The sequence below is a fragment of the Saccostrea echinata genome, unplaced genomic scaffold, assembly GCF_033153115.1.
Source record: "Saccostrea echinata isolate AGI-Se365-2 ecotype Australia unplaced genomic scaffold, CSIRO_AGI_Sech_v1 ptg000002l, whole genome shotgun sequence".
Classification (NCBI taxonomy): domain Eukaryota; kingdom Metazoa; phylum Mollusca; class Bivalvia; order Ostreida; family Ostreidae; genus Saccostrea; species Saccostrea echinata.
In genome coordinates, this window is record NW_026889751.1 from 30,304,793 (window position 1) to 30,329,524 (window position 24,732).

General features: G+C 34.0%; 2 protein-coding genes across 2 annotated transcripts in view; one reads left to right on the top strand and one right to left on the bottom strand.

The window, feature by feature from the left end:
- LOC133177255 (UTP--glucose-1-phosphate uridylyltransferase-like) overlaps nt 1-12,057 on the top strand; it is a 35,627-nt gene extending 23,570 nt beyond the window's left edge. Inside the window, exons 9-15 of the mRNA XM_061312333.1 lie at nt 4,974-5,042; nt 5,496-5,527; nt 5,635-5,731; nt 7,647-7,725; nt 8,942-9,105; nt 10,650-10,754; nt 11,596-12,057. Of these exons, the coding sequence (XP_061168317.1) occupies nt 4,974-5,042; nt 5,496-5,527; nt 5,635-5,731; nt 7,647-7,725; nt 8,942-9,105; nt 10,650-10,754; nt 11,596-11,703 (654 nt within the window). The 3' untranslated portion in view covers nt 11,704-12,057. The remainder of the gene's footprint in view (nt 1-4,973; nt 5,043-5,495; nt 5,528-5,634; nt 5,732-7,646; nt 7,726-8,941; nt 9,106-10,649; nt 10,755-11,595) is intronic.
- LOC133177186 (uncharacterized) lies at nt 1,476-4,045 on the bottom strand. The gene is made up of 2 exons (XM_061312274.1): nt 3,989-4,045; nt 1,476-3,444 (listed from the first exon to the last, which is right to left on the bottom strand). The coding sequence occupies exon 2, from the start codon at nt 3,428-3,430 to the stop codon at nt 1,736-1,738; it is 1,695 nt and encodes a 564-aa protein (XP_061168258.1). The 5' UTR covers nt 3,431-3,444; nt 3,989-4,045; the 3' UTR covers nt 1,476-1,735.
- Nucleotides 12,058-24,732: the final 12,675 nt, after the last annotated feature.

Sequence of the window (24,732 nt, forward strand, 5' to 3'; positions counted from 1 at the left end):
TTGGGAACATATTGTTTTTACTCTGTTTCTTATTATTATTATTATTTTTCTTCCTGGGTACTTTTTTGTCCGTGAGTGATCTCCGAAACTATACATCCGATTGAGTTGAAACCTTTTTAGGGTTAATAGGAATGTAATGTAGATTTGCGGAACGAAGGTCATTTTGCACGCACGTGCGTGCGCATGCAATGAGTAAAATGACCAATATACTTGATATTGCCATAACTTTTATATCTTTTGATGAAATACTTTGATACTCAGAATATAAGAATATATTAATAGTGTAGACAAGATGACATGGTCAGAATGCACATGCATGCACGTGCGCGCATGCGCATTGATTAAAATAACCAATACAATTGATATAGACTTAACTTGTACATTTTTTGATGAATTGCTTTGACACTCAGAATATAAATATATATTAGAAGTGTAGACAAGAAGACTTGATCAGCGCACACATGCATGCACGTGTGTGCACGCGCGTGCGCGTGCAATGAGTAAAATGACAAATATACTTGATATAGCCATAACTTTCAACTCTTTTGATGAAATGCTTTGATACTCAGGATATCAGGATATATTAATAGTGTAGACAAGACGACATGGTCAAAATGCACATTCATGCACGTGTGCGCATGCGCAATGATTGAAATAACCTATACGAATGATATAGACTTAACTTGTATATTTTTAGATGAATTGCTTTTAAACTCAGAATATAAGTATATATTAGAAGTGTAGACGAGATGACATGATCAGCGCGCACATGCATGCATTTGCATGCACGTGCGTGCGCGTGCAATGAGTAAAATCACCAATATACTTGATATAGCCATAACTTTTACATTTTTTGATGTTATGCTTTGATACTCAGAATATATAGACATATTATAAATGTAGACAAGACGACATTGTCAACATGCATAGGCATGCACGTGCGCGAGCATGCAATGCTAAAATGACCAATATACTTGATATAGCTGTAACTTTTATACTTTTTGATGAAATGAATTGATACCCGAAATATGTAGATATATTTATAGTGTTGACGAGATGACACGGTCATCGTGGACATGCATGCACGTGCGCGCGCATGCAATGCGTAAAATGACAGATATACTTAATATAGCCGAATTTTTTTTTCTTTTAATGAAATTTGAATATAAAGATGTATTAAAAGTGTAGACAAGTTGACATGGTCATTTTGTACATGCATGCCTGTGCGCGCGTGTGTAATGCGTAAAAAAAACCCAATATACTTGATTGCCTTATTTAATGAAGCTTACAGGGAATAAGACACCAAAAGGAAGTTGGGGAGCGTTTGGGGAACATCTGTAACGGTCCCCGTTACAATTAATACTAGTTTGGTATGTTATGTTTCTGAGGACATTTTCTTGGGTTAATTCAGTATGCAGTCCTGAGCAGAAGTTTGTGGAAAAATCAATTATCTCAAATGATTTAACACATATAAAACTTTAATAGTTTTTAACATAGCAGCAAGCTTTACTGATGCTCTGTCAAAGAGAAGATTACATTAGGACATAGCCTTTTGAAAAAAATATGTTATATTTAAATATCAAACACATGTTAATACATTCATCATTTGATATTCATCTTTGACAAAACAAGGAATATGACAACCTACATGTATAAAAAATCTTGTGAATAAAGAATCATATGAATTATCCTTATTATGCTAGACTATACCAAGCTTTACAGTACAGTACTATCATCACTGCAGATATTTAATTTTCTTCACTTGTCTGTTTCTACACTGAGCAACAAACAGATTGTCATTTGTATCTGTACACAGTCCCCAGGGTTCACACAGTCCACAGACTATGTAACGGAGGAACTGTCCATCCTGGTCTATGATGTGGACACAGTCATTGTAATCATCAGCTGTAAGGATGTGACTCTGACTGTCTGTGGTGATTCCTACTGGACTGAATGGTTTGTTCTTTGGAGCAGGAGTATGTCCAGTGTACCTGAATCTCAGTTTCCCAACCTGATTGACCACCACTACTGCTTTAGCTCCACAGTCAGACACACAGATATCCAGGTTCCTGTTCTCAGTAATGTATGTGCTACTATAACCAGATGAATAGAGAGGTTTACCTTTATCATCAAACTGAATGGTTTGTTTCTCTGTGGAGCCAGAGTAACAGACAACTTTTGTTTGTTTGTTATCATTACTGTCCATGATAACCAGGAGGTCACCAGAGGAGGTACTACAGACTTTGTCAGGTTTCCAGTTCTGTAGTCTGATCACCTCCTCTATCTTCTCATTCTTCACAATGTTCACAGTTCTATCTCTGTAATCAGTATAAACTAGATCTCCACTTTTTGTCACTGCTATGCCAGTTGGTCTGTTCCCTGACTTGGTTGTGATTGACTTGAGTAGTGATCCCTGATTGATGCTGTAGAGTTTCATGGTGCTGTCATCTCCTCTTGTCCAGATTTCTTCATCACTCAGACAGGCCACTTTGTAAAGGTTATATTGATACCCAGTGTCTAGGGTGTTGACAGTCACTGGTTGATCAAGCAGCTGTTTGACTGGAGGAGAGGATCCAGCTTCTGGTGATTTCTGTGGTGTCTTCATGCTGTAATAACATCCATTTGAATTGAGAGAACTTTGCGTTAAAGCTCCAAACATTCTATGAAGTTCTTTTTCTTGAATTTTTCCAGGCATGAATTTAGGTATAGACGACACAATTTTTTGTGGAAGCTTTTTGTATCTGTCTACATTGAATTTAGCATTGAACAGTATTGACAAGTCATTAGAGTCTATAGTGACATTAACTGCATTAATTTCATCCTTGATGTCAGAAATGTTCTTGTTTATTTCATCCAGATGTTTCTGTAGAGTTTGTAACTGTGTGTTTTTCATCTCATCAACTTCAACTTTTAGTTTCCTGACAAGTTTGTCAATTTCTGTGTGCCAGTCCTCTCCATGTTTTGTTATGGCTATTGAGAGATCTCCATATTCCTTTTCTAACTGACTCATTCTGTTTTGTACATCAGAGGCAATGTCCTGGTAGGTGGGGTAAATTGTCTTCTTTAATTCAGTTTGTTCTTTAATTATCTTGTTCTTTTTTTCATCTAGAATTTGCAAAATTGTCAAAAATTTATGAGTTAGATGTTGATCAGATGCAATGCAAATGTTGCATACGGGAATGTCACATTGATTACAGTACATTTCACATCTCTCTTTGATATGAGTTTTACACCCAGGGTAGAGGGGGGTAGATTTCCTGGACTGAAATTTTACAACTCTGTGATCCTTGGATTCATCAGATATCATATGTTTTCCTACACAAGCTGTACACAGGTTGACAAGACATGTATCACAGTGCATCTGTACCACAGCGGTCTCACACAGGTCACATCGCATCACATCCTGGGCACTGGTACGGGGGTCCATCATTAGATTTTTTGCCTCTTAAATATATAAAATGTTTTGTTAATATTTATTGTCAAATAAGATAGGAATATTAACAAAATATAACAGAAATGTATTTCAGGCTTAAAATTAACAGCTGAATAAAGGCTGTTTTCTTTTGGTGAATTAATTTTTGTCAGTTTTTTTTAAATATTACCCATAGTTGTCCTAGAAACTGATTCAGAATATGAGAAAAAAATTTCCAAACTTAAGTTGTGCTGTGATAAGTTAGTATGCCTATGTGTATATTTTCCTAATGTTGAAGAGCCAAAAGATAGCTGTGAAAATTTGTGTAAAAATCATTGATTGAAAAAGTTAAAATGACCTACTACAGGTACACGTACAGACATCTGCAATGTATGTTATAGTTAATGTGTAAACTGAGTCACTGACATAGAAGTTCTGAATATAGAACTAGAAATGCTTACAAAAATTAGTGAAATTTCATTCTCATGTATTTTAAACATGTCAAAGGAAATTGTTTTAGTTGTTATGTTAAAAAATAAGAAAATATATAGACTGCATTCTTTAGGAATATTGTACCTGCTTTTTAGGAGACAGTAATGGCGACCGCCCAGTACACGACCTCTTTCTGTTTACTCTGATCATGTGACTACCCAGGTATCTACCTGTCTGGTGCTTTTTACTTCCTGGTTCAAAATCCAAGTTATTAAATATCTACATTCTTCTAGATATGAGGGGTGGGATTTTGTATCTCAGACACAAAACTTTCAACACACTGATTGAAAATACAATTGAAACTTTATACAAGGAGCTCTGTAAAAACTTTGGACCAATAATTTTTGGCAAGTTTGATAAAGGAGTTATGTACACCACTTGTTATTTAAAGCCCCTTTCAAATCATGATAATTAACTTCTAAAATTTACATGTCAGGACTCTCCTATATAGTTGGGGGGGGGGGGGGGGTATATTTCTCTCAAGAGAGAATTGCACACATGAATTTGACATTATTTTATACAAAATAGCATAAAATTTTCTATTTTTCTATGCCAGAGTCTTTGTTTGTCAAGTTCTGTTTGATATTTACAACTCTTAATTCTATTTCTACATTAGAAAATTTTCTGTACAAACCTTGATCTTTAATTTATTTAAAAATGACATTCAAAAGAAAACTTTTAGACAATATTAAGGTTGTGAAAAACTTCATCAAACCATCAAATCCTATCAGAAACATGATTGTGACATTAACATTTTCAAATGCTAATATAAAACAAATTACATACTAAATAGAAACCTCTATGCTTTGAAATGCTTGATTAATTAAATTTTTGTAGAAATGGATTTAAAGTTGTTTTTGATTCTGTCTAAATGGAAAAATTTAAACAGCAGCAATTAAAACTACAATAAAATCATAACAAAATGTTACCCTAGCATGTCCTCTAAATCAAAGACTGAGTGACATACAAAATAGAAGGCTTTTTTGTATATTCCTCACTCATATTTTCTCTGTGAATCAAATATAAAATTCCTCCCCCACCCCCTTTCATTGTTTGTTTTCTCTTACAGGGCGGGACTCTTGTGGAATACGAGGGAAAACTCCGACTGCTAGAAATAGCTCAGGTCCCCAAAGACCATGTAAGTACTGAATTTCTTATTACAAAATCAACTTTATTATACTTCTTGAGCCATTTGTACTGGCTCTTTTATCCAATGGAGGTAGCTTAGCTAGTATACTCACATTCAAGAGGATTAATTTGATAAAAACTTGCAAACTTTATGATAATATATATTTACGGTGATATGATATATAATCAGTATTTATTGTAAGAACTTCAAGACATGCATGTATGAAGATTTGATAACCCTGGGGGAAAAAACTTTATACATGTACATGTATTTGGTGAATTAATATTCATATTCCCCTCACTTTTATGAAAGGAAAAAAAAACACAAATTTTATTCATTTTCTGATATTTATACATGTACATGTATATATAATAGTAAAGTATTTTTTAAATAATGTGGAAACAGAACATATACATGTATTTTTCCTTCAAATTCTAATGAATTTTCTTGATTTATTCTCAGGTTGATGAATTTAAAAGTGTCAGTAAATTTAAGTAAGTTGATCTTTTTCTACAGTTCAAACAAAATCTGTAAGAATTTGCTTACAGAATGAGGCTAATAATAAATGTAACATTACAATTATTTCATAATTTTTTCACAGAATATTCAACACTAACAATTTATGGATAAGTCTCGATGCCATAAAGAGGGTGGTGGAAGATAATACGTTACATATGGAGATTATAGTCAACCCCAAGGTGAGATACTTTACTTATGGAGATTATAGTCAACCCCAAGGTGAGATACTTTACTTATGGAGATTATAGTCAACCCCAAGGTGAGATACATTACTTATGGAGATTATAGTCAACCCCAAGGTGAGATCATTTACCCAAATCCAAGCTTAGAACAAAATTATGTTCTATCAAACAGATGTAGTTGGGCTGTTGGATATGGGCCTGGGTAGCACTGTGGTTAGAGTGCCAGACTATAGTGTTGGACTGTGCTAAATTCCTAGTGTAGCTAATCTCCTTACCTATTACACATGAAACAGTAAATACTGTTTTCATACAGTTGAACTTCAAATTCAGTATCTCAGGCTTATCTTGAACTGTTTTTTAAAGAGATTTTATTCTCCAAAATCAGAGGATAGAGGTCTCGCCACCTATTGGCATTTTCAAAACAAAGGGCAGTGAACTCTTCAGGAAACAAAGAACAGTAACTCTTGGATTTATGAACCATGCATTGATTTTTCAACCAAAACAAATAAAAAGATGTATCTTCATATAATGATGGAAAAATCTAGATATTGGATCAATTTTACAATAATTTTGTAATTGTCGTCACTCGTTAATCAGTTCACAGCTTACTATAACAAAAATTACTTTTCCTGCCTGTGATGTTTATTATAAGCACGCTGATTTTCCTGTTCAGTAATTATGTGATGATTAAGCTAACAGTTTTGAAATTTTGATTCAACGTTTTTTTTTTTAAAAATCAAGTTTATAAGTTTTTATTATTTAATTCATTTAATTACCCTTAAGCCTATCATTCAATATTTTCTTTATATATATAATTATATGTATGAAAATTTCTCTTTTAACGTTTAATTATCTATTTTATTTTTTCATGCTATTTGAATTATTTAATATTTACATCGACTGAATATTATCTCATTTATTTCTTAAGAAAGCCATTGTTGTCTATCAGTCTAAACACCGCTAAGCATAGAATTTTTGCAGCTATTGCAGAAAAAAATTACATAACCTGGTTATGTGGGTTAATATGTATTTTTTCTGCAACAGCTGCAACATTCATTCCCATACTAACAATTAAAGAAAGCACTTTATTGTTTAATTTATTCCTTTATCTATTTTTCTATTTGATATATGATTCATTCATTCCTCATTTTATTAGCTTATTTTATAAAACAGAGTTTATTTTGCATTTAAATATGTTTTCTTCTGTGTTTCTCTTTTTTTCCCTGTATAAAGTTAAAAGAAAATTTGTAATTAATTTTAAAGTACCATTTTTATCTTAATAGAAAAAAAACACAAATAATAACCCAAAGGAACGTGAAATATGCAGTAAAAAGGGAGCACATAAAGTGCCAACTTTAACAATAAATTGCAAAAGATCTAGACATAAAGAATCTCAAATCGATCTCCACATACAATCAATACTGTAATGTTTGAATTTTAATTTGCATATATACTCTGGTGCATGCACTCTTCCATTAAAGGTATAGGCAGGGGCGTTTGAAAATTATACTTGTGTTATCCTCCGAAATCGGAGGATAACCTATCTCACAATGCAATGCGATTTTCCATTGAAAACAGAGACGACCCAGATCTGTTCAATGCCCTTTTAACATGAAAATTTAATCAATAAATTTATAATTATATATATATATATATATATATATATATATATATATATATATATATATATATATATATATATATATATATACTTGACCAGATTTTATGTGTTGGAGGTTGGCAAGCATCTTTTCAACCTTGATACCATGAATCAAAGGATATTAATGTGTTTTCTTGGTCCCATCAAGTTTGAAATAATGAGGTTTGAATATGTACTTTCCTTATATTTGCTGTTAAGCAAAACCTACTCAAAAAGTACAGTGTTTATATAGGCCTAATCTTTGTCTTACAGACCCTTGACAATGGATTGAATGTACTTCAGCTAGAGACAGCTGTAGGGGCAGCCATCAAGAGCTTTGAAGGTGCTATTGGTAAGTAGTGAGCCAATTAAAATACAGAATACATTTATCTCCTTGTTTGAAGATCACCTCAGCCAATAACAAAAGAGTTTTCAGATCTTAGTGGGTCCAGTGTCATATTAGCATAGAATATATGCTTTTATGTAAATATTAATTAAAATATGGCTTGGGAAATTTGTTTTCTAGTAATAAATTGTTAAACATGCCCTGTTTGAAAAAATTCAATATTAAAGGTAATGTTATAAAGAAGCTATAGGAAAGCATATGAAAACATATGGGGATGATATATCTTGGTCACCTAAGACTGGGTGGTTATCTTTAAAATTTTACAGTACATACTTTTGTTATACACGGTAGTGTTGGATCAGTCTTTGGGAGACTCAGTGTTAATTATGTTGTGTTCCTATCTTCCTCATGTCAATACATGTACATTCTCTTGTTCTTCTGAAAACATGTCTAGTTGAACTTCTGTATCTTGAATATTAAGGTTATGTCAAAGTGAGTTGGAATTTTTTTTATGTAATTTATTGTCAATATTTCAAATCCTAAGATATCTTTGAAGTTTCTTTCCTTTGTCCAATCAAGTTTGAGATAACAAGATTTGACTGTATTTGAACTTAATTTAAAGCTTAGGCAGTCTAAGCAAACAATAGCTTGTTTTTGAAATTTCTTTGCAAAGAAAAAATATGTTATTGTTCATAAATTGAATAGGTCAAGAAATTGAAAAAAAAATGAAAGCAAACATATGTAGAACAGAATATGGAGGAAAAAAGACAGAGTCGTTTAATGACACTGATTAACAAATATATTAAATGATTTCATTGCAGCAGCTCTCATTTTTGTATTACCTTTAAACTTCTGATTATACAAGAACTACTTTGATTATCTTGCATACAAAGCAATGTCTACAAAATAAGGTGATGGAAAAGGTAATGCTGGGTAATTAATCAAGGGTCTGTGATGTATGAAGACAGTGATCTGCATAGTGTTTATCTTAATTTTTTCCTGCTGTTTTGATTTTTATTAGAGCTCAACCAATTAGACCAGGGTTTCTTTTTTTGTTATTGGTTTGAAAAGATAAATACTAAAGTATTTAAATAAAGTTCTTTAAAACTTATGTCATGGTCATTGACGTTAACCAAGAACCAGGTGTAGATTATTAAGTTTGTTGCATGTTATTGATATATGTGTAATATAGCTTTCATACAAGTGGATTGTTTGTACACAGGTATCAATGTCCCTCGTCGCCGATTTTTACCTGTGAAGACGACCTCTGACCTTCTGATTGTGATGAGTAACCTTTACAGTATGAAGACGGGATCCCTAGAGATGAACCCCAAACGATCCTTCCCCTCCGTACCTCTAGTCAAACTAGGCTCTCACTTCACAAAGGTAACAAACAACTAGTCAAACTAGGCTCTCACTTCAAGGTAACAGACCTCTATTCAAACTAGGTTCTCACTTCACCCAGGAAACAAACTTCTAGTCAAACTAGGCTCTCACTTCTCCAAGTTAATAAACCTCTAGTAAAACTAGGCTCTCACTTCACCAAGGTAACAAACCTGTAGTCAAACTAGGCTCTCACTTCACAAAGGTAACAAACCTCTAGTAAAACTGGGCTCTCACTTCACCAAGGTAACAAACCTTTAGTCAAACTAGGCTCTCGCTTCAAGGTAACAGACCCCAAGTCAATCTAGGCTCTCACTTCACCAAAGTAACAAAGCTCTAGTCAAACTAGGCTCTCCCTTCACCAAGGTAACATATACTCCTAGTCAAACTAGGCTCTCACTTCACCAAGGTAACAAACCCCAAGTCAATCTAGGCTCTCACTTCACCAAAGTAACAAAGCTCTAGTCAAACTAGGCTCTCCCTTCACGAAGGTAACATATACTCCTAGTCAAACTAGGCTCTCACTTCACCAAGGTAACAAACCCCAAGTCAATCTAGGCTCTCACTTCACCAAAGTAACAAAGCTCTAGTCAAACTAGGCTCTCACTTCACCAAGGTAACATATACTCCTAGTCAAACTAGGTTTTCACTTCACCAAGGTAACATATACTCATAGTCAAACTAGGTTTTCACTTCACCAAGGTAACATATACACCTAGACAAACTAGGTTTTCACTTCACCAAGGTAACATATACTCATAGTCAAACTAGGTTTTCACTTCACCAAGGTAACATATACTCATAGTCAAACTAGGTTTTCACTTCACCAAGGTAACATATACTCATAGTCAAACTAGGTTTTCACTTCACCAAGGTAACATATACACCTAGACAAACTAGGCTCTCACTTCACCAAGATAACATATACACCTATACAAACTAGGCTCTCACTTCACCAAGGTAACAAACTCCTAGTCAAACTAGGCTCTCACTTCACCAAGGTAACAAACACCTAGACAAACTAGGCTCTCACTTCACCAAGGTAACATATACACCTAGACAAACTAGGCTCTCACTTCACCAAGGTAACAAACTCCTAGTCAAACTAGGGTCTTACTTCACCAAGGTAACAAAGCTCTAGTCAAACTAGGCTCTCACTTTACCAAGGTAACAAACACCTAGACAAACTAGGCTCTCACTTCACCAAGGTAACATATACACCTAGACAAACTAGGCTCTCACTTCACCAAGGTAACAAACACCTAGACAAACTAGGCTCTCACTTCACCAAGGTAACATATACACCTAGACAAACTAGGCTCTCACTTTACCAAGGTAAAGTTCTAAGGTACAGCTGTAGTAATGAATTTATGAATTCATTACTTTAAGTCATACAAGTTTTACAAGCTAACGACAGAAATACTTTTCTTTACGCAATGGACTTATCCTACTTTCTCTCATACAACTTATCTGAGCTATCTAGCAGTCATTTAAGTTTTGTTTTCTTTAATTCACATTAGATACAGAGACTTTGTCTGTCATTGTAGGTTAAAGACTTCCTGTACAGATTCTCTAGTATACCTGACATGTTGGAACTTGATCATCTCACAGTCTCAGGGGATGTAACGTTTGGCAAAAATGTCACACTCAAGGTTTGTACATGTAGTTCCATCAGAGGCAGATAATGGTTTTTTTAATAGCTTCCTTTATAAAATGAATTATAAAATCATGGATTAATGTTGATATGTAAATTGTGAATCTGTTTAGCTGACAACAATCAAAGTTCCAGAGAGCTGTAATAAATTTAAAATCCTTGTTTGTTGTCTGTATGTCTATAAACTTTTATTTCCAGATTCTTTGATTTTCTCAGGAACAGCAAAAGAGCATCCTTTATACATATTACATAAAATAGAATTCAAATTGATTTATAGCATGGCCCACAGGGCAAAGTTAAGGGTTTGACTGAATATAGAGGTCCAAAGTTTATGAAAATGAATGAAAATCCAGAAAAGTCTCGCTGTGTAAAATTGATAAGGAAACATCCCTTAAAGTGTATATTCAAGTTTGTTCAAACCATAGTAAAGGGGATGGGGGATTTTTTTTCATGAAATCAGATACAGACCAATAAAGCCTTATATTGTCATACAGTAAAACTTGTCTAATCCAGACACCACTGGTTCCATAGAAATTGGCCAGATTAAACAAATTCTGGATTAGACAACATTTTAAACAATTGAATTTACTGAAAAGGACTTAAAGTTTACATCGTATTAGGCTAGATTTCAGAATATACAACATCCAGATTAAACAAGTCTCACTGTACATGTATACACATATACAAGTTTAATTTACTTAAGTTTGATAAAAAAAAATAAAGCTGGTCCTTTCCTCAATGAAGGGCTGCTTTTTGATGTGGTGAGTTTATGAGATTCTGTACTTTGTAAAAACAACTCGGGTGAGCTTTGTGACCTATGAACCTCTTGTTTATTGTAGGGTACAGTAATTATCATCGCTAACCATGGCGACAGAATTGACATTCCTTCAGGTGCCGTGTTAGAAAATAAGATTGTGTCTGGAAACCTTCGTATTCTGGACCATTAATTCATGTTGCCATAGTAACCGTCCGAGTGTTGCTGGTCACACTCGAGATAAGTTGTAACAGTTTTATAGTGAGTTTGCTGCTTTTTATGGATTTATGAGTATAAGCATAATGTAGTAAAAGAACATTGAGAGATCATTTTGAATTTTAAGTTTAAAATGTTATTCTTCGTGAAAAATCCACAACTGACAAGCTTTATATCCTAATATAAGATGATGTCATTGTTTGCTGTTTTAGTTTAGTAACTGGCTATATTGCTAGCTCGTTAGGGATTTAAACTAATTGTTAAATGACTGCCAGATGTTAATTGTCATAAGACAGTTGTTATTTATGCTTTTTTAGCTCACCTGAGCTGAAAGCTCAAGTGAGCTTTTCTGATCACATTTTGTCCGTAGTCCGTCTGTCCGTCTGTCCGTCTGTCCGTCCGTCCGTCCGTCTGTAAACTTTTCACATTTTCGACTTCTTCTCCAGAACCACTGGGCCATTTTCAACCAAACTTGCCACAAAGCATCCTTGGAAGAAGGGGGTTCAAGTTTGTTCAAATGAAGGGCCATGCCCTCTTCCAAGGGGAGATAATTAAGAATAAGTGAAAATTTGGTGTCTTTTTTTAAAAATCTTCTTCTCAAGAACCATTGGGCCAGAGAAGTTGAAACTTATGGGAAACCTTCATTACATAGTGTAGATTCAAGTTTGTTCAAATCATGACCCCCGGGGGTCGGGTGGGGCCACAATGGGCGATCAAAGTTTTACATAGGAATATATAGGAAAATTCTTTAAAAATCTTCTTCTCAAGAACAACAAAGCCACAATTAGTCATATTGATATGAAATCATCCTCAGGTAGTGTAGATTTAAGTTTGTTCAAATCATGACCCCCGGGGGTCGGGTGGGGCCACAATGGGGGATCAAAGTTTTACATAGGAATATATAGGAAAATTCTTTAAAAATCTTCTTCTCAAGAACAACAAAGCCACAATTAGTCATATTGATATGAAATCATCCTCAGGTAGTGTAGATTTAAATTTGTTCAAATCAAGACCCCCGGGGGTAGGGTGGGGCCACAATGGGAGATCAAAGTTTTACATAGGAATATATAGGAAAATTCTTTAAAAATCTTCTTCTCAAGAACAACAAAGCCACAATTAGTCATATTGATATGAAATCATCCTCAGGTAATGTAGATTCAAGTTTGTTCAAATCATGACCCCTGGGGGTAGGGTGGGGCCACAATGGGGGATCAAAGTTTTACATAGGAATACATAGGAAAATTCTTTAAAAATCTTCTTCTCAAGAACAGCAAAGCCATGATTTGTCATATTGATATGAAATCATCCTCAGGTAGTGTAGATTTAAGTTTGTTCAAATCATGACCCCCGGGGGTAGGGTGGGGCCACAATGGGGGATCAAAGTTTTACATAGGAATACATAGGAAAATTCTTTAAAAACCTTCTTCTCAAGAACAACAAAGCCACAATTAGTCATATTGATATGAAATCATCCTCAGGTAATGTAGATTCAAGTTTGTTCAAATCATGACCCCCGGGGGTAGGGTGGGGCCACAATGGGGGATCAAAGTTTTACATAGGAATACATAGGAAAATTCTTTAAAAATCTTTTTCTCAAGAACAGCAAAGCCATGATTTGTCATATTGATATGAAATCATCCTCAGGTAGTGTAGATTTAAGTTTGTTCAAATCATGACCCCCGGGGGTAGGGTGGGGCCATAATGGGGGATCAAAGTTTTACATAAGAATACATAGGAAAATTCTTTAAAAATCTTTTTCTCAAGAACAACAAAGCCACAATTAGTCATATTGATATGAAATCATCCTCAGGTAGTGTAGATTTAAGTTTGTTCAAATCATGACCCCCGGGGGTCGGGTGGGGCCACAATGGGGGATCAAAGTTTTACATAGGAATATATAGGAAAATTCTTTAAAAATCTTCTTCTCAAGAACAACAAAGCCACAATTAGTCATATTGATATGAAATCATCCTCAGGTAGTGTAGATTTAAATTTGTTCAAATCATGACCCCCGGGGGTAGGGTGGGGCCACAATGGGAGATCAAAGTTTTACATAGGAATATATAGGAAAATTCTTTAAAAATCTTCTTCTCAAGAACAACAAAGCCACAATTAGTCATATTGATATGAAATCATCCTCAGGTAATGTAGATTCAAGTTTGTTCAAATCATGACCCCTGGGGGTAGGGTGGGGCCACAATGGGGGATCAAAGTTTTACATAGGAATACATAGGAAAATTCTTTAAAAATCTTCTTCTCAAGAACAGCAAAGCCATGATTTGTCATATTGATATGAAATCATCCTCAGGTAGTGTAGATTTAAGTTTGTTCAAATCATGACCCCCGGGGGTAGGGTGGGGCCACAATAGGGGATCAAAGTTTTACATAGGAATACATAGGAAAATTCTTTAAAAACCTTCTTCTCAAGAACAACAAAGCCACAATTAGTCATATTGATATGAAATCATCCTCAGGTAATGTAGATTCAAGTTTGTTCAAATCATGACCCCCGGGGGTAGGGTGGGGCCACAATGGGGGATCAAAGTTTTACATAGGAATACATAGGAAAATTCTTTAAAAATCTTCTTCTCAAGAACAGCAAAGCCATGATTTGTCATATTGATATGAAATCATCCTCAGGTAGTGTAGATTTAAGTTTGTTCAAATCATGACCCCCGGGGGTAGGGTGGGGCCATAATGGGGGATCAAAGTTTTACATAGGAATACATAGGAAAATTCTTTAAAAATCTTCTTCTCAAGAACAACAAAGCCACAATTAGTCATATTGATATGAAATCATCCTCAGGTAGTGTAGATTTAAATTTGTTCAAATCAAGACCCCCGGGGGTAGGGTGGGTCCACAATGGGGGATCAAAGTTTTACATAGGAATATATAGGAAAATTCTTTAAAAATCTTCTTCTCAAGAACAACAAAGCCACAATTAGTCATATTGATATGAAATCATCCTCAGGTAGTGTAGATTTAAGTTTGTTCAAATCATGACCCCCGGGGGTAGGGTGGGGCCATAATGGGGGATCAAAGTTTTACATAAGAATACATAGGAAAATTCTTTAAAAATCTTTTTCTCAAGAACAACAAAGCCACAATTAGTCATATTGATATGAAATCATCCTCAGGTAGTGTAGATTTAAGTTTGTTCAAATCATGACCCCCGGGGGTCGGGTGGGGCCACAATGGGGGATCAAAGTTTTACATAGGAATATATAGGAAAATTCTTTAAAAATCTTCTTCTCAAGAACAACAAAGCCACAATTAGTCATATTGATATGAAATCATCCTCAGGTAGTGTAGATTTAAATTTGTTCAAATCAAGACCCCCGGGGGTAGGGTGGGGCCACAATGGGGGATCAAAGTTTTACATAGGAATATATAGGAAAATTCTTTAAAAATCTTCTCAAGAACAGCAAAGCCATGATTTGTCATATTGATATGAAATCATCCTCAGGTAGTGTAGATTTAAGTTTGTTCAAATCATGACCCCCGGGGGTAGGGTGGGGCCACAATGGGGGATCAAAGTTTTACATAGGAATACATAGGAAAATTCTTTAAAAATCTTCTTCTCAAGAACAACAAAGCCACAATTAGTCATATTGATATGAAATCATCCTCAGGTAGTGTAGATTTAAGTTTGTTCAAATCATGACCCCCGGGGGTAGGGTGGGGCCACAATAGGGGATCAAAGTTTTACATAGGAATATATAGGAAAATTCTTTAAAAATCTTTTTCTCAAGAACAACAAAGCCACAATTAGTCATTTCGATATGGAATCATCCTCAGGTAATGTAGATTCAAGTTTGTTCAAATCATGACCCCCGGGGGTAGGGTGGGGCCACAATAGGGGATCAAAGTTTTACATAGGAATATATAGGAAAATTCTTTAAAAATCTTTTTCTCAAGAACAACAAAGCCACAATTAGTCATTTTGATATGGAATCATCCTCAGGTAATGTAGATTCAAGTTTGTTCAAATCATGACCCCCGGGGGTAGGGTGGAGCCACAATGGGGGATCAAAGTTTTACATAGGAATATATAGGAAAATTCTTTAAAAATTTTCTTCTCAAGAACAACAAAGCCACAATTAGTCATATTGATATGGAAACATCCTTAGGTAGTGTAGATTCAAATTTGTCGAAATCAAGACCCCCGGGGGTAGGGTGGGTCCACAATGGGGGATCAAAGTTTTACATAGGAATAAATAGGAAAAATCTTTTAAAATCTTTTCAAGAACAGGAAAGCCGTGATTAGTCATTTTGATATTGAAGCATCCCCAAGTATTGTAGATTCAAGTTTGTTCAAGGCATCCTCCAGTAGTAGGGTGGGGCCATAATCGGGGATCAAAGTTTAACAAAAGAATATATATAAGAAATATCTTAAAAAATCTTCTTCTCAAGAACAACAAAGCCATAATTAGTCATATTGATATGGAAGCATCCTTAGGTAGTGTATATTCAAGTTTGTTCAAATCTTGAACCCCCCCTCCCTTCCTTCCCCCCAGGGTAGGATGGCAGACATCTTTAAAATTCCTTTTCAAGAACAGCAAAACCATGATTAGTTATATGAATATAGAAGCATCCTCAGAAAGTTTAGATTCAATTTCATTCAAAACATGGCAAATGGGGATAGCTTATGCCTAGAACAGTTGGTCAAAGCTTTACGTATGAATATATAGAAGAAGAAATCTGCTGACAAAGAACAGCAGGGCCATATTGACTCAGGTGAGCGTTGTGGCCCATGGGCCTCTTGTTTTGTTTTTGTTTTAGAACAACAGCATTGTTTTTTGTAATTCTGTAATTGTTAGAAATTGCTTTTTTTTTATGGGAGTGTTACTGAAAAAAATATTAACCTTGAATGCAGTGAGATTAAATTTAATAGTGTGCTAACTCTGTGCATTGCTTTAATATGTCAGACATTTTTGATTTCTCATTAAAAAACACTTCAGGATATAAAAAGATAAGAATAGAAATTGACATCCATTTTAATATCCATTTTTCCCATCATGCACTAACAGTTAATGCCATGAACTCTTCTATGTCTTGAATGAAGCCTAGAAATTACTATATATTGTGTTCAGAGATGAGCATAGGACCTTTTATTACATTTTCAACAGTGAAATACTACGATTTATTTATTGAATAAAAGTGATATTCTCTCACAGTGAGAAAGGATACCAAAATGATATTCTCTCACAGTGTGAAAGGATATCAAAGTAAGTAAAAAATAATTTCTGGCCTGTCATAAGATAGAGATAGTAACTAAGCATCTTGATAGAGCTAAAACTGCAAATTTCTTCCCAAATATGTTGCTAAAACCCATGCTATGTAATGTTTTCAATCACACAACTGCTAAGCTATGACGTCTCAACCGCTCAACTATGACGTCAAGCCTATGACACTGTGTTAAGAAAAGACAGAGGCAAAGGGAAAATCAAAGAAAATGTAATAAACAGAAAATTCAATGTTTTGTAGATGAATATGGAATTTATTTCACTCGTGAGACAGGATTTTTTGATATTTTCACTCGTGCTTCGCACTCGTAAAAATATCAAAAAATCCTGTCCCACTCGTGAAATAAATTCATATTCATCTACAAAACATTGAATATCCTCTATATATCCAATTTTTATTTACATTTCTATTTTGTTTTCTGTCATATTCTATAATTTATATTTGCAAGTCTGTGTTGACCTTTTATACTCTGAAGAAAATATCTTTCAGTGCCGTAGAAGCTCCTTTAAGAGTTATCTGTACTCTGTACATCTGTACAAGTACATGTTACCTACCTGTACCATTCAATAAAGGGGACAATCACTTATTGATGTACATGTGTGACTTTAAAAAGTCCAATTTTTTTGAGCAATTTTCTTTCATGTCTTTTGTTTGAATATTCTTCCTTATTCCATAAAAGAAAACAAAACCAATTTAAAAAAGAAATGTTTTTACCTCATCATTGAATGTGATCTTTGATGTACAAATTTTAAGAGTATTCATTGCTATGTACTTTGATGATATGAATGTTTTATTTAATAGTTATTGTCACTGAAAGTTATTTTACAAGGTACATGTATCTCAATCTAATCTCAATCTTTGTTTTTTGGTGATTCAGTTATGTCACTATATTTGGTAAAACTTCTCTTCACATGTTTCTGTATGAGGGTAAAATTTTGAATTTTATAGTTTCTCTAGTCTTTAAGTTTGCTGTGAACAAGTACTGCTTATTCATCATTTATAACTAAGATCTTTGTAAAAAAAAAAAAAAATGATGCTCATGAAGGGAAATTTTAATTTTTTTTAAAGAACCTAAAGCAAAATAAAAGTATTAAATATTTACATTTCTTTAGTATGGTAACTATGGTAACTATCAATTTTCAAGATCCAGTACGTGTATTTTATTTGTTTTTTATACAGTGAAATAGTGAACATCTAGAATAACAGGGAATTCATTTTGTTACAATCTCTGAAACTCTTCATGAGTTCCAAATAAATAAATTATCATCAGGCAATCACTTTGTATGTTTGCTATGACAGAAATATACTCCATCATTATGGTACATTTTCCAGGTTTTTATTTATTTTTTTTGGGGGGGGGGGTGCCTCTATCGTTAAAAAATCTAAGATATCTTTTCATGTACCATTTCATTCCTCTTTTACACACTATCCAAAAAATGCAGATTTGATTAACTTTTGAAAATATATTACAGACCTAATATTGGAAATACACGCACCCACTGACAAAAGAGGAATTTTTTTTTATGATAAAAGGTAAACAGAATTTTTATAGGTCATGAGATTTAAAGAAAAAATTGTTTTGTAGATCAAACAACATTTGTTTTCACAAATAATATTTATTTGATAAAACATTGAAATATCGGTATATAAAACAAATGTTAAATCTTATATTATGATTTATCAGTCTTCTTTCAACTTTGATATTTTTTCAAGCCTTGAGATTTGTGCATTTTTATAACCTTCAAATACATGTGTCTGCTTATTGTTAAAAATGAAAATAAATGTTACCAAGTATACTGCTAACATTCAATATTTACATTTGCTGTATTTTTCTACTAAGCAAACTGTGAAATTGGTTTGAATGCCATTTTTGTGTATACTCACGCATAGAAATATACATGGTGAAAATGTAAATCACAAAGACTTGCACATATGCTAGTGCGCTTCATGAAATATGCCTACATGACAAGTCTGTGTGATTTACACACCAATAACTCACACAAAACTTAAAAACATTCCTTAAATATATTGTATTTTGATATTGAAAAGAAATTAATATTTCAAGTAAAAACCATAGAAATTGTAGGTCCAATTTGTGGTGGGTGCTGGAATATTGGAGAAACTGCCTTGCAGTTGGCTGTACACCAAATCTCTACTAAATTTTCAATCTTTAGTGTGATCCTCAGATTCTGGAAATTAGCAGTTAAGTAATTGAAAATGCTTACAAAAATGTCTCTGAATTCACAAGCTAAGCTAATGTGTATTTACCCATGGTATTTCTTCAAAGTTAATCGTATTATATAGGGAAAATGATCAAAACTCGAGTATATTTTCAGGAAACATGAATAAAACACGAGCTTTACAGAGATTTATGTCCGCCATATTACTCTGCATTTTCCGTTAGCTGTACGGCCCCTACATAAGCCATTCACTTCGGGTGTGAACGGACGCATTCTACCTAGCAATTGTAAAACTCATGGTAGCGACAAGAGTCACTGTGTGCTTCTTCCACAGAAGAAGAGAAAGTTACCAAAGAAACTTTCATCAGTTGCACAGGTCAGTGCTGTACAAACAAGCACAAATACACATTAACTGCAATAAAATGTAAACAAAGGTAATGTAAGATAACCAACACAAACACGTGTTGTCCATCCAACACAGATACCTGTGGTCAGAAAGCAGTCAGGTGTAAAGATTGCAAAGGGTACTCCAGTGCTGATATTGGAGATAGGAAAACTAATATGGCGTATGCCTATTTTTGAGTCATATTCAGCTTTAAGCAAGTGCATAGTTATGATGAGCAAGGGTGCCTCTTCCAAAGTTTGGAATTTCAAGGCCCCTGGGTCAGGGGTTCTGGTGTTAGGGTGAAGCTGTATTGATTATATAGTTAAAATGCAGTATTTCTTTGAAAAATCTTTTTCTATGCTCCTGGGTAATAAGCAGCTAAACCAAGTGCATGGTTTTGGTGATCAACAACGGCAATTCCAAACTTATGAAATTTGGACCCTAGGGTCAGGGATTGAGGTTGAGAGGGTTGTCAGTTGAATATGAAGTGAAAATGCATTATTTCTGTGAAAAACTTTTCTGCCTCTGAGTAATTAGCAGACAAATTAATTGCATGGTTATGATGAGCAAGAATGCCTTTTCAAAAAGATTGAATTTCATAACTCCTGGTTCATGGGTTTTGATGTTAGGGCGGGGTTCTTTTGAATCTATAGTGAAAATGCATTATTTCTTTGAAAATCTTCGCTGCTCCCCTGCATCTAGAAGGCAAAAAGAGTATATAAAGTTGTAATAAGCAAGGGTGTTTTTACCAGATCTTTGAAATTCTGCACCACTTGGTCAATTTATTAATTTGTATTCTACTGAAAGAAGTTATTCCCCTTTGCTATTCACCTGTGATAATTAATCACTGTAAAAAATGTAATTGAAATGTCAATTGATTAACAGAATTATACAAGAATTTTTATAATACTTATACAAAAAGTACTTTCATAGTTTAATGGTCAGGTAAGAGAGCTGTTCGGAAATTATTGAGACATTGTGTTTATTCTTCTTTCTAATGAACTCCTTTTGGTGAAAATTTGCATATACGTTTGACAAACACTAACAATTAATAAAGGCACGAAAAAAATTTACAAGTATTTTATTTCTTCTTTTAAATGACACATAATGTGTCAATGGTAGGGTACCCAGCGCAGTCACGAAATCAGATATTGAAAATATGTAACACCTACGTTCAAACTGCCGGTGGACCCATAGTAAGAAAGAAAATAATACATGCTATGTATATAATTTTTCTGTTTTATTTTGACTTTAGTTTATTAGAATTTCAATCAGAAATACGGAGATCATAAATAATTTAAGCATGGTATAGAAATCTGATTACGACGACAAAATGGATTTTGACATGAAGACGGCGCAGCGAGCATACCCAAAATTTTGTGCAGCGCTGTAGAGAACTCTTGTCCAGACTAAACGACCTGCTAAAACAATAACAATGCAAAAAAAAAAAAAAAAAAAAAAAAAAAAAAAAAAAAAAAAAAAACACGTCTAAGGATTTGGTTTTTTTTTTCATTGGTATATTTTTTTTCTTACAAATAATTCAACCAGAATAAAAACGAAGGCTTAGGACGACCATCAATTATTATGAACAAAATAACGATAACTCGCGGAACTGCATGATGCTAAGTCAACCTGTATATGACACTTCATGTAATTTTAGATTGGACAACACCAAATTATTATTAGTTTTTTTAAGAATCGTTTGAGAAAAGAGGGAATTTGATTTCTAGAATGTTATGTGATGACAGAGAAAGAAAAATTAAGGCTTCCCGATCGTTTCGGCATGAGAAAAGATCTACGGCTGGCGTGACGTTTAAATGACGTAGCGATGCTGCTCCAGGTCAATAGACATAAAGCGTTTTTTCTTTCACCGGGACTTATCTAATGATCCTATTAATTAGAAATTCTGCGCATTTGTTTTGTTTGTTCTTGATTAAATGTTGAGGAATTTTCATGAATTTATCTCTTTCCTTCATGGAGTAAAAGTAAATGTCTCAATAATTTTCCGAACAGCCCTCTAAGATTTGTAAATAATAGATAAATAAAAATGGAACAAAATACCTCATCTTTGTACATTAAATGTTCTTCAAAGACCAAGAGAGGTAAAACATGAGAGGGAATGAGATGGGTTTAATAATAGTGCTCAATACTATTGTTTTGCTTGTCTGCTTGGGATAGTGACAAATGGGGGCAAGTACAGGCAAGTAAATAGATCAACTTTAAGATTTGTTACTGAGCACTAAATTAATTATTTTGCTGACCAAGAGAGGTAAAACATGAGAAGGAATGAGATGGGTTTAATAATAGTGCTCAATAATATTGTTTTGCTTGTCTGCTTGGGATAGTGACAAATGGGGGCAAGTACAGGCAAGTAAATAGATCAACTTTAAGATTTGTTACTGAGCACTAAATTAATTATTTTGCTGATCCCTAATCATCCTATTCCTCTTGCTTTTGGGCAACAAGGCTTCATTTATTAGCTTAATTCGTTTTATTTTATACTTCAATCTATGGATTCTTTACAATGTTTCATGATGCTCAGGTGACCCTCAAGGCTTTGGGCCTCTTGTATCATTAAAAATAAAGTATTTTAGTTTTATCTACTTCATTTGTTATATAAAACACAGTGTAAAAAGCTTGTGCTAACATTGCAAGACATCACAGACACTTCTAATTTCATATCACATGGTAATAAGCATTGGTGTCTAAGGCTAGATTAAATGAAAAATATACAGTTGTATTTATTTTTGTACTTTATGGAGTACAAATGTCCAAGTTTTATAAAACCGTTTCTAAGACCTCAAAGATCCTTGAATCATATTGAGATATATGAAATGAAAATTGCTGCACGAAAAGATTTCAATTTGAAGCTTCATTTTTTAAATGAAATCATAATTTAAGAGTTGTCCTTTCTGGCTGAGGAGTAATTATCCTTAATAGTTACTTTAGAATGAACCTGCTTCAAAAACTTTAACCTGGTCACTCTTCCGGAAAATGTGGGCCAGATCCGAAGCAAGCCTGGTACATTGTAGTGTGCATACTTAGATGTATCATCCGTGCAAGTTTGGTCAATATAGGGCTTATAGTTACTTGGAAGTTACCTGAACCAAAGACTTTAACCAGCTCCTCAACGTTAAAACTGAACACGACTGGTAAATAGGCATACACCATATTAGTTTTCTTATCTCCTATATCAGCACTGAGGTATATAAACCCTTCGCATTCGTTACACCTGACTGTTTTTACCTAGTAGGTGCTGCATGTAGTACATGTATTTCTTATATGATTGTCTTTTTTTTTTTTTTTTTTTTTTACGTTTTATTTCATTGAACGTGCATTTCTGTTTATTTCACTTTGTAATGCATTGACCAGTGCAATTGATTTATCTTTGGGAACTTTTTTTCCTGACGCGGCAGAGGCATACAGAAATCATTTTTGTCGCACCCAAGTCTATCATAATGACATTGAAAGAGACGTATGTTCAGGTAAACTCCGTGAAGCGAAATACATTGAACTCTGAACAAAGTTGAGGCTTATATGGCTGGAGAATGACAGTCTTGAGAAGACTAATATGGCGTACAAAAATAATGCTCTTCCTTTTACGAATCGTGTTCAGCTTTAACCTGGACATTCTTTAGCTGAAATTGCAGCATCTGAAACCTTGAGTGGTACAATGAAACATATCGAGGAAGCATAAATTGTCGATCCATATTGCTTTTCCTGAAATATTTTGGGAAAAGCAAGCTCTTTGGAAGATGGTTCTGTATCTATATGAGTAACACTTCTATAATCTCAGTTATGGTAATATTGTACATAATGTCTCAAGAATGCTGATATCTTATTGTAAATTTTGAATTTACTGGATGGAAGTAAACACAAAATTTATAACATGATACAGTTATCATGTTGTTATTTTTGTAATTACCTCCACCCAGTAAATTCAAATTAAATTTACAAAATGTAAGCTGTCACCGAAGCAGAAGATGAAAATATTCAACGTTTCCATGACACTTTTGACCCTAAGAATCTCCATCGTAGATTAGTCCTAAACCATTGGTTTGCCAATTTGAATCTGAACCCAAAGTTCAAAACAAACTGGACACACTTTAATTGTCCTCTCCCAAACAAGTATAATTAAACAGCTTATGTTGGCTAGGTCAATGGCTTGTATATTTTGGGATTCTGAAAGTGTATTGATGATGGAATATATGGAAAAGGAGAAAACTATTTGAGAAAAGTATTATAAAGCATCAGAATTAGGACAACTGAAGGAACCAGTCAAATCCAAACGCAGCTGAGGGCACGAGTGTTCTTGGTCCAGTTCGCCATGCTCAGGAAGCAGTAACCGAAGCAACCCACTGTGGCGTTTAATTGTCTCCCATACCCCCCTTACTCAAAACACTTCGCTCCATCTGACTTCTGTCTGTTCCCTACACGCTAGTATAATATTCAGGTGACCGCCAAGGCCGACGGGGTTCTCTTGTTTCTAAGAGGCGTATACAACCATGCGTCAATATGTCCTGACCAACAAAAAACCAAAGGCTTTTGAAAGTCGAGTCACTGGTATGTGTACAGCTGGTGAATTATGCAGAGTGCACATGTGGTATGTCTATATATTCCTGCTTTCTATATACTCGACCTTTTGAACCCTGGGGATTGTATGCAGTATATTTACTAGTAATGCTTATTCCAAAGAAAAATTTGTGAAAATTAATAACATATTTCTAAATTATAAAACTTTGAAAAACATGCAAAGGACGAATTTATAATTGTAATACGAAAACAAAATTGTTTCAGAAATTTTCGAGTAATTTAATTGGTCATTGTAAGTTATTAACGTACGTTTAAGAGATGAGAAAGTTCAACTGGTTGAATGTTATTAATACCTATAAATGACTAACCGTACATATTTCAATTAAATGATGTCAAAATGAATTAGAGATACATGTAATATGTCTTGATAATTTATTTCCGCAATAATAACTTTCCTTGAAATTATTGCCCTTGAAACATGCTTGTAAACACCAAAACACCGGGTTCGTGCAATTGTTATTATCACCTGAAATCATCGAAGAGATGCTTTTTGTCATATATAAGTATATAAAGTTTACAAAAAACATCAATCTGACTCACTATATAATGTCATCTAAAACAAATATTGTAAGTTTTCCCATACAACAAATCAAATTGTTC

Excerpts from the sequence above, each read along its gene's own strand:
- LOC133177186 (XM_061312274.1), bottom strand. The coding sequence starts at position 3,430 with ATGATGGACCCCCGTACCAGTGCCCAGGATGTGATGCGATGTGACCTG.